This window comes from Plasmodium yoelii, assembly GCF_900002385.2.
Source record: "Plasmodium yoelii strain 17X genome assembly, chromosome: 10".
NCBI classification, from domain to species: Eukaryota; Apicomplexa; class Aconoidasida; order Haemosporida; family Plasmodiidae; genus Plasmodium; species Plasmodium yoelii.
In genome coordinates this window covers 147210-159278 of record NC_036182.2, presented here as the reverse complement: position 1 = coordinate 159278, position 12069 = coordinate 147210, and the positions used below count along the sequence as shown (strand labels likewise).

The 12069-nt window shown below is 20.7% G+C and overlaps 2 protein-coding genes and 1 pseudogene across 2 annotated transcripts, besides 1 other annotated feature; 1 reads left to right on the top strand and 2 right to left on the bottom strand.

Annotated features, from left to right (window-relative positions):
* Positions 1-1045: 1045 nt before the first annotated feature.
* PY17X_1001400 (lysophospholipase, putative) lies at positions 1046-3355 on the top strand (the record flags this gene model as incomplete). Its single annotated transcript, XM_724107.2, has 1 exon — positions 1046-3355. The coding sequence occupies one exon, from the start codon at positions 1046-1048 to the stop codon at positions 3353-3355; it is 2310 nt and encodes a 769-aa protein (XP_729200.2).
* A 1289-nt stretch (positions 3356-4644) lies between these two features.
* PY17X_1001300 (fam-c protein) lies at positions 4645-5245 on the bottom strand (the record flags this gene model as incomplete). The annotated part of the gene is made up of 2 exons (XM_022956149.1): positions 4645-5034; positions 5192-5245. 2 exons carry the CDS (start codon positions 5243-5245, stop codon positions 4645-4647), a joined length of 444 nt encoding a protein of 147 aa, XP_022813235.1.
* A 2339-nt stretch (positions 5246-7584) lies between these two features.
* PY17X_1001200 lies at positions 7585-8834 on the bottom strand (annotated as a pseudogene).
* Positions 7585-8834: a sequence feature (YIR protein, pseudogene;~PIR protein, pseudogene).
* Positions 8835-12069: the final 3235 nt, after the last annotated feature.

Sequence of the window (12069 nt, the reverse complement as noted above, 5' to 3'; positions counted from 1 at the left end):
CGGTTAAAATTATATCATAATTTTTAGCAATATGTTTTTAAATCTGACAATAACTTTGAGGTAAGTAAAATGTTTATTACTTTAAATAAAAAAAAATGTAAATATTTTTATAGATTTTCTTATAATGTATAATTAATGTCATAAATCATAACAGTTCTAAACTATTACATCTATTAATAATATTTTTTTCTAGGGAATTATTTATATTTTATACTTGTTATAATTAAAAAATTATATTAATAATAATATATATAGTTTTTTTATTTATATCAACTTAAATATATTTGTTATTATATAAAAGTAAAAAATTTTTTTTTGTTGTTTTTTTTTATTGGTTTTATAAATAAATAGCTATGCAACCATGTAGCTATGTAACTATGCAGCCATATAGCTATGCATATTTTATTTGGTCATTTTATTTCCTAAGTAAAAGCATTATATAAATCATTATCTATTAATAAAAAAATAATATATAATAATTATATATTTTAAATAAATATTTTTTCTTAGACCAAATTTGAACTATCGAAATTAAGAAAATTAAATAGAACAAAAAATAGATTACCGAAAAACAAAAAATATATAATACTTTGTATTAATTTTATTTATCAATTGAAATTTTATCTGATTCCATGAAGTCTCGAAAAAAGTTCGAAAATCATATAAAGAGCTATAATTATACATTTTTCCCATTTCTTATAATTTATTTACGATTTGTTATATTATTATAATATCCATGCAATTCTATCAATATTATTTATACTAATGTAATGTGTATGGAGAGTTGCATATATAAATTTGTATAAAGCCATAACATGGTTTAGTATGGTATATTTCTTTATGTTAATAATCTATATACATATCTTTGAAAAATAAAATTTTAATTATAAATATATGCATATATACACATTTTATGCAAAAAACAAAGGCATTTACTATTAAAAATGCCTTGTTAAAAGTAAAAGTAATGTGTATGCATATATTTGGCTATAAAAAAAAAATATTTTTTTAGTTGTAATATGGATTGTTATATTCCATAATATTGATGATGGAAGAAATTGAAATGAATAATGATGAATTAAAAAATACAAAATGTAATTTAGATGGCGATCCTAAGATAGGTTGGTTATGTAATAAAAATGGTTTACTTTTAAAAACATATGGATGGCTAGTTAAAAATGCCATAGGAATTATATTGTTAATACATGGATTAAAATCTCATACTCGATTAACATATATGAACATAAATTTAAAAATGCCAAATGGCAATGAAGGCTTAGTAGTAGACACTGATAATTACTATATTTATAAAGATAGTTGGATTGAAAAATTTAATCAAAATGGTTATTCAGTATATGGACTAGATTTACAAGGACATGGTGAATCAGAATCATTTGAAGATTTAAGAGGTAATTTTAGTTGCTATGATGATTTAGTTGATGATGTAATGCAATATATGCATCAAATTCAAGATGAAATCTCAAATGATAACCAAACGGATGATGAATCTCATGATATAGTAACACATAAAAAAGAAAAACTTCCTATGTATGTTATTGGGCATTCGATGGGAGGAAGTATCGCTTTAAGAATATTACAGTTATTAAATAAAAAGAAAGAAAATATAATTAATTCTGAAGATGCAAATGACAATAAAAAATGTAACATTATGTTAGAAAATTCTACTAATATTAATGAAATTGACAATAATATGGTAGAAGATATTAATGATGTGAATAATTCGAATGATCATGCTATAGAAGATATGGATAATTCTAATGATTATGATTCCGATGATTCCTGTGCTAGTACCGCTGATACGACAAATGCTATTGATAGTGCTAGTAATAAAGATGAAAGATGCTATAGTTTAGATAAATTAAATATTAAAGGTTGCATATCTTTATCTGGTATGATAAAACTGAAAACACTATGGAATATTGGAAGCAATTCATTTAAGAATTTTTATTTACCTATAACAAACTTCCTGTCTAGGATTGCGCCTAATGCTCTAATTTCGTCAGAATTCTATTATAAAAGGTCCGGATATGTTGATACTATATGTAAATATGATAAATTTCGAAACAATAATGGAATAAAATTTAAATGTATCTCTGAACTTATGAAAGCAACGCTCGCATTGGATTCTGATATTGATTATATGCCAGATGTTCCTTTATTATTTGTGCATTCAACAGATGATAGTATTTGTTATTATAAAGGATCAGTTTTGTTTCATGATAAAGTAAAATCTAATAACAAAGATATATATATTGTTGATAATATGAATCATGCTATAACGATAGAGCCAGGAAATGAAGTCATTTTAAACAAAATTATTGATTGGATTTCTAGTTTAAGAAAGGATGAAGATAAAAAAAAAAATGAAATAGAAGATAAAAAATATGAAATAGAAAATGAAAAATATGAAAAAGGCGATGAAATAGAAAATGAAAAATATGAAAAAGGCGATGAAATAGAAGATAAAAAATATGAAATAGAAGATGAAAAATATGAAATAGAAGATAAAAAATATGAAATAGAAGATAAAAAATATGAAATAGAAGATAAAAAATATGAAATAGAAAATGAAAAATATGATGAAAAAGAAGATGAACTAGACGATGAAAAAGAAGATGAAAAAGAAGATGAACTAGACGATGAAAAAGAAGATGAAAAAGAAGATGAACTAGACGATGAAAAAGAAGATGAAAAAGAAGATGAACTAGACGATGAAAAAGAAGATGAACTAGACGATGAAAAAGAAGATGAACTAGACGATGAAAAAGAAGATGAAAAAGAAGATGAAAAAGAAGATGAACTAGACGATGAAAAAGAAGATGAACTAGACGATGAAAAAAACGATGAAAAATACGATGAAATAGAAGATAAAAAATATGAAATAGAAAATGAAAAAGATGAAATAGAAGATAAAAAATATGAAATAGAAAATGAAAAATATGAAAAAGGCGATGAAAAGGACGATGAAAAAGACGATGAAAAAGACGATGAAAAAAACGATGAAAAAGAAGATGAACTAGACGATGAAAAAGAAGATGAACTAGACGATGAAAAAGAAGATGAAAAAGACGATGAAAGAGAAGATGAAATAGAAAATGAAAAATATGATGAAAAAGAAGATGAAAAATATGAAATAGAAAATGAAAAATATGATGAAAAAGAAGATGAAATAGACGATGAAATAGAAGATGAACTAGACGATGAACTAGACGATGAAATAGACGATGAAATAGAAGATGAAATAGAAGATGAAATAGAAGATGAAATAAAAGATGAACAGTATGAAAAATGTAAAAAATGGGAAAAAGACGATGAAAAAGAATATGAAATATAAAATGTGCGTTAATAATTTTTATGTAATTATTGTTTTTAGTTTTATATAATTATTGTTTTTAGTTTTATATAATTATTGTTTTTAGTTTTATATAATTATTGTTTTTAGTTTTATATAATTATTGTTTTTAGTTTATATAATTATTGTTTTTAGTTTTTATATAATTATTGTTTTTAATTTTTATAAACATAAATGTAACTTTTTTGATTATTTTTTTAAATCAAAAAAAGAAAAGATAATAATAAATATATTATATCTTTTTACTTTATATATTTTTTCTTTGTTATTTCAATTTTTTTTTTAAATTAAATTTGTATATAATTATTATATTTGTAATTTTAAGTGTGTATATATATATATATATGTATGTATAATGCGTAGTTATATATAATATTAATTTGTGAATTAATACGAATTAAAATTAATTATGTAATAACTTTATTTATTATATTAACTTTTATGCTTTTATAATTAATAAAAGTATAATTAAAATAACAATCATTTGTATTGATTATTTGTTGTTTATTTATATGTAAGACGATTTTAAGGACAACCAAACGAAGAATAAAATTTAGCATTAAAATATAATTTTGAAAACAAAATGCTGTTGAAACAATTTAAATAGGATAAGTATTATTACGTAAATTTGTGGAAAACACATTATTTAGATGTGTATATATATTTCATAAGGGAAATGGATAGCCGATTTCTTAAATTAACAATATAATATTTTTAAAATTAATAATATTACTACTTTTATATATAATATAGGTTCATTTATAATGTATTTAGGTTAATTTGGTCGTGTAAATGTTATTCCATTTACTATGTTTGATACAAATATATTTTGTAAAATGATTAACAATAAAACAAACGAAAAATAAGTTATAAGACAGAATATACATTAAAAATGCACAATTATTTATTTTATAAATATCCATATAAAATTATACGCATACAAATAATAAATACTATGATTATAATAAATGGATCAATCTTATTAAATTATTAATTATTTTCGGAAGATTCTTTCACAAATTATATACTATAAATAAGTATAAACGGAAAATTTTATATAAATATATAATGAAAATATATTACATTTATTTTAATAATTACATAATAAAATTATAAACTTAAAATACGAGCTCGTAAATGTATAAAAAAAAGCATCATTCAATTGTCTATAGGTATCACATGTCAAACATTGTAGTTTAAGTGATAATAAAAAGAATAATTTTGTTCGTTTTTTAGTTCGATATCACTTGAATATAATTATTATATGAAGATTATTTACTTTTTTTTTTTTTTGAAAGGTATTTTTCTATTACTTCTTTAGATTCTAATAAAATCTTATAAAGTTCTGGATTGTTTTCACGAATGTTTTGCAACTTTTGTTCCACCTGAAATATGTCCTGAGAAGTAAATTTATCGCTATTTGGATATATTTCAGTTATTGTATTACATAGATGAATTAATGATTCTTTACTATATGAAGGTGCTTTAGTTCTTTTATTTCTTTTAAATATATTAAAACAATTAAATTCTTCATTGTCTTTATCATCTTTAGGATTGTTATTCTTTAATTGTGTTTCGCGTTTAAATTCTATACCATTTGTTTCGTTATTTATGTTTATTTCTTTAGTACCACGAACGCTTTTATTTCCTACAGCAGACGCCTTAGATTGGTAATACAAGGGAATAAACATACTAATATATATATGCGTTAATATATACGTCGCAATATGTAAATAACCACTATTATATAATTTTCTATATATTAGTTTATATTTTGTTTTGACAACTTATTTTCTGTTCGGAGCAATGTATTGGTACAGCCAAAATGGAATATAAGGCGATAAAAACTAAACTAAATATCCTTTTATTCATTTTCTTATTAATAAAAAGTGTTTCCTCGAAGCAGTACGATTTAAATAATATATAGGCTTTATTCCTTTTCAGTTTTTTTTTATTTATTATTGTTGTAAAACAATAATGCTATTATTTAATAATACAATTTGTTTAATTTTAATTTATATAAATAATTTATTTGATATGTATAATCCTGTAATTATAAGTTAGAAAATTTTAGTATTTTATTTTTACTTTAATATAAATAATAATAATACATAAATAATACAATTTATTTAAATGCATAAAAATATATATAACCATTTGTTCTAATACATAAAAATGTATTTAGTCGTTCTATGCATTTTTTATTTATTTGAACCATTACATTTAATATAACAATATTATTTTTAATATTTAAACTATAAATAAAGTAATGCACTAATTTATATGAATATATCATATAAATATATAATAATACAATTGCTAAAATTATTATATTTATGTTTTTTTCAAATAATAATCAATTTTTGCAAATATTGCATTATTTTTATTATAAACAAATAAGTTTATGTAACAAATTCAACCTAAAATATTTTTTTCATATTTTTGTAGAAATAGGTCTTTAATATAATTTAAAGGCTCATTTAATAATATGTTTTATACTTTATAAACTTATATTTTTCTATTGTTTGTCTACAACCAAATTAATATATATTAATTATGATAATAAAATATTAGATACATATATATTGTAAATCAATATATGGAAACATTAAAAACAATTAACAAATCATCGTTTCTATATACATTTAAATGGTTTATAATTTATTATATTTTATTGTTATACTTCTCCAATTTTAAATATTAATAATATTCTACATTTTATTTTTCTTCGTTTTTTAAAATATATGGTCTCTCCATAGATTGGTATGTAATAATTTTATTTAAAAATATATCTCAAATATACAACATCAAATGAATTATTTCTATTAAAATCATATAAAATATTAAAGTATACCTCGTATAAATCACAACGAATAATACATATGAAACCGGAAAGTCAAATGTACTTAATAGCCAAACGCTTTATTTTTCCGTATTCATTAAACAATATTATAGCATCTTTAATATTTAAACATTATATTGTCTTTATTTTTATAATTACTAATTAAATATAATATAAATGTAGCACAATAGTTATCATAGAACATTTCCTCATATATAAAATGTATTCTATATTTTTTATAAAAATTGGGTAAATGTGCCTTAACATGACTCCCACATATTAAACCCCTAATTATTTATACTAATAAATGAAATGCACTTTAATTATTATTGTTTGAATTTTATATTGTCTTTTAAATACGGAGTCACATATTTTTAACATTAAAATAAAACTTATTAATTTTATCATATAAATAATAGATTTTTCTTTTATAAACAAAAAATTAACAAAAAAATAAGTTAATAAATAGCACAAGGTTATCTTGATAAGTTTGTATATATTTAATAACCCCATTTTATCATCAACTCAATTTATGATATTTTTCATGTTGTTTCCTTACTTCCACTTCTTCCCCCAATCCATAAATACTAACATAAGAATCACCAAAATATATAATATTTTCCAGTAGACAAATATTTTTAAAATATTTTACTAATTCCTAAAATAATGGTCATTAAAATAAATATACCTTTAACGTAGCTTACCTTCTTTAAGTATATTTCCTCCAAATAGTATTTTATACTTCTATTCTATTCCTCCATCACTCTATTTATCATTCAGTTCAGATACCACTGAGGGAAGAAATTATAATAAATTATTTTCTTTCAATTCCCCTCTCCCCCAGTTTCTCATATTATACATTGTAATTATTTAAATTAGCGTTCTCTTCTAGGATCAAGTCAATTTCAATGTTTGGTCAATTCCTCCATAAACCATTAACCCAAAATTAACAATAAAATACAAAAAATAAATAGTTCAACACAATAAAATTCTTATAATTTGTCAAAATATATTACATTATTCGTTCCTTTTCATAGACATCTTCATCCTCATTTTTCTTACATATTTAGACTTAGTAAATCTTAAAAACTACAACTTATCATATACATTTTTTTAATAACTTGTTTATTATATACATTTAAAACAATTCCTTAGACTTATAAATATTATCGAATTATAAAAAATTAAATGCAATATAATGCTCAGCTCTAATCCGAATATGTATACTGCAAACGCAACCTCAACCTTGGCTCACAACATAAAAACTATATAAAAATTATGCAAAAATTACTTCGAAATAGATAGTTTCTTGAAATATATTAATCATTATCACTATTCCTGAAATAGTCACTACTCTTCGAATTATATATTAATGATTCATTCTCTTCTTTATATTTTTTATTTTTTCTCTTAAATATTGTTTTTGAGATTGTTTCCGAAATTCAAATAGCGAACACTAATATAATAATTAAAAAATATGTATAATTTATTTATATTCACAAAATACTCAATGCTAAATGTATTTTTAATTGACTTATTATTTACCTTATATGCAATTCCTAATAAAATTATTGTTGCAAAAAATGTAAGTGGAATTGAAAGTAATTTATTTAATATCGATGAATTTGGTGACGTCGAATCAGAATCTGATACATCAGTTTCAGAAGTTGATATTTTATCTTTAGAACCTGATACTGGTATATCACTCGAGGAGAGTGTTTGTGTTCGATCAGAACTTAAAGAAATTTGTATTTTTTTTTCCGTTATAAGTTCTGGAAAATCTTTCCTTATAGATTCAACATTTGATCTATTTTTTATATAATTATAATCATATGATGCAGCAGATAGTACTTGTTTAAATAAATTAGCATTTGTATCATTAAAAAGGGCGTTATAATTATCAACAAAATTATTAACATATTTTAAATATTCCTCGCTTTTACTCTTCACCTTTGAAAGTTCATTATACATTTTACACAAATTATTAAATGCATCATAAAATTTAGATATAACTTTAATATCAATATCCATCAATTTCTTATTTTTATCTATAATTTCCTTATAATTTTTATATTTCGCAGCATTATCTATAGACTTTTTATACTCCTCGCCATTTTATATATACTTACTATAAAAATCTTTTAATGTGATGATTTCTCTTTGTGATTTTTGATTTAACTTATAACTTAATCATGCCAACATATATACAACACCCACGGTAATACAATTTTCTGTAGACTCACAATTATATATACTATTTAAAATATTATTGAATAACCATAAGATATAACCATTAATTTTATCAATATCGGTATAATTTGATCTACAAAAATAATCTCTGTATTGTCCACCATTAATAATATATTCTCCGGAATTGTACAATTCATCACGAAAAAGTACCCTCAATGAATCAAATGTATCACACTAAAAAGCCATTTAAAAAAACAAAGAGAAATAAATATCAATGATATTTTTATAATGTTAATTTTACTATTAATTTATAAGTGATATAACATCAATAAATGTAAGAAGCTGTAAATTTTATTAAAAAGGTTTGCATACTATTTTGCTGGCCGATACAATAGTGTATTTTGTGCTATTCGTATGATCTTCTATCATGATAACCCTTTTTATATAAAATGTATAATCTGCACCAAAATAAGTGATACAAATATTTTAGTTTTATATATCAATTATTTGTAGTTAAACATATTATCATTTTTAATATTAATTTAAAGACAATATGAAACATTATATACTTTTATGGTAGTTAGATAAATTTCCTTGTTTTGGGGGTTGTTTAACACATTTTTTATTACATGTATATATAATATAATTTTGCACATATTGTTATCCTTAATACCTTCCGATATAATCTTATCACAAAATTAAAGCAACATTGTAATTAATTAAAAATATATCTTCTTATACATATGCTTTAATATAGAAAATAACCAGCGCCATATATTTTGTTTTAATATACTGCAAAAATAGAAACAATTAAGAGATTCATTATTACTATAATCTTAAAAGTATATAAATAGTAGTTTTTTTAAATATATTAAATACTTATATGTTTGTTTCTAATACTATATATCAGGGTTTTATTAAAATTATAGTTTTTTCAAATTAAGTTACATGCTCCATTTTCTATGCAAATTACATAAATTTATATTGTTTTTAATTAATATAGATAATTTAGAAAATAATTTTAATGCGTTAAATAACTTTATGTTTATTCCTATATATTCCAATTTAGAAAAATACAGTGTTGGGTAATTTATAATATATTTTACGGATCATTTCTACGGTTTAAAATAACAATTAAAACTGAACCCATATATATTAAGCTATTTATAATATTAAATAAGTCTTTGAATTAATATTATTTTTAAAATAATACCTAGTAAATATTAAACATATAACATAAATAAGTATTGATGCAATTTTTAAAGTATAATAGAAAACTAAGTATAATTAGGTTGTTATATTGCCCTTTAAGAGGAGATAAATAAGGTATATTCTCTTTTACTATACAAATTTAGATAAATGTTCGTTAAATGTTCTGCATTGTTCATTTTAATCTTATATATTTTATTGTTGTAGTTATCAATGTATTTACATTAAAGTAATTTATTAATATTCTATATTTTATTAATTCTATGGTAAAACAATGATAATATAATACGCGTTAATATGGAAGAATAAAATGATATTTAACATTAATTGAGTCTTTAGCCTTTTCTCTATTTATCCAGATTTTTATAATATAAAACTACAAATCAAAAATTGGATCTTTAACAAAAATGTAACATTGACACCTTCATAATGTATTATTATGTGTCTTTTCGATAAAATTAATATTAATATTTAATTATATAAGTTTTCCACAATAAAACAACATTTCAATATTATTTATTAGTATAACATTTTACTAGTTTATATGTATAAGTATATTATAATAACGCTATTCAATCTATCATATTATCTATAATGATTAGAATAAAATATGATATGAACTTTTATTAATATACTTATATTTTTTATTTTAACTATTTTAAAATATAATCTATTTATACCACAAAACTACAAAGCTTAAAAATGAATACTGATTAATCTAATATTATACATTTATGGGAAATAAATTAAAGCGTATAAAGAAACTTTATTAATACTAATTAACTTTAATAAAAATGTAAAGGGCATATAAAAAGATAGTAGTAACTATAATTAAAACTTAAAAATATATTGTATATATAGTTCAATTTTTTATGTATTACTAAAAATGTTAAAGTGTAATAATATTTATAGATGATGTTGTATTGTCGATCGCGAATCGATATCTATGAACCTATATTGTATGACTATATATTATATATTGGTAATATGTTTAATTGATATTAAAAATATACCCACTAACCTGAAGATATATTGTAGTGTAGAGGAATATTCACAATGAATCATCTTATAATTCATAGCCATCCTCATATATAATGCTATTATTACAGTTTGGTTATCAAAATAAGATTTAAATTAAAACAAATATGGTACAAACAATGAGTTTTACTAAATAAAATGTTTCGTCAAATAAAGGAACATATTATATTATGCAAAATTTAATATACCCCATGGTTAACAAGTTTTATATATTAGACAATTATGAAATTGCATAATACAACTTCATATATAGCAAATATCTATATTAATACATGCAATATAGACATTTTATTTTAATCATATTAAATTTATATTAATACTCATTTTAATATATTATAACTTATGAAAAAATGGTATGCGAATCATTTCATATTAATGGTTATATCCCCTTTTTGTTGCATATTCAGATATCGTCTCGAGATTAGACATATGAGGTGGTACATATATTTAATCAATATTTAAAGACCCCAAATATTATAAATTATAAAAAATTAAATTACAATATACCCCGAACTCTAATTCAAAACGCAGATTCATGAACGAAACTATAACATTAATACATATCCTTGGGCCATAAAACATGAACTCCTTGGCATTAAAAATATTATAGTTAAAAAATAAATTAATTATATATATATATCTTTTTTTTTCTTGACTTTACAACTTTATGTTTCATCATTTTATTTTTATATTTTATTTATTTGTATATTTTATTTACTTGTATATTTTATTTATTTGTATATTTTATTTATTTTTATATTTTATTTATTTGTATATTTTTTAATTTTATATTTACTCTATTTTATTATTAAAAGGGAATTTATAATTTGCATTAATTTATAAAAAAACATAGGCGTCAATATTGCTACCAATAAATAATTTTTATGAAATTAACAACTTTGCTAGAAAAATGTTATTTAGTAAAATCTGTACTAAAAGTAATAAAAAATCACAAGATGTGTGGTTCTCATAATATAAATTTTAGCATACTTTATTATGATGAGATAAAAAACATTGTTATTATAGTAGTATTATTAATATATAAAATTAACTGAATTTCTCAGATTAAATTAAATCATTTTAATATTTAAAAATATAATCGTATTCTATATTAAACACTATGCATCATCAAAGAAATTTTGTATAACAAATGGAAAATAATGGAAAAACAATTATTTGAATATAATTACTAATGTAAATATATAAATTATATTAAAACAAATACATATTTTTATATTATTTTCTTACTTTTATATTTTTATTTTAAATGATTGATTTTCTATTAGATAAAAACAACATATATTTTTTCTATTATATATAAATATAGTATATGTGTATTCCTATAAGCATTTTTTCCTATTATATATAAATGTAAATATATATGTAACTCCATACGTAATGGGATGTTTTATAAGTT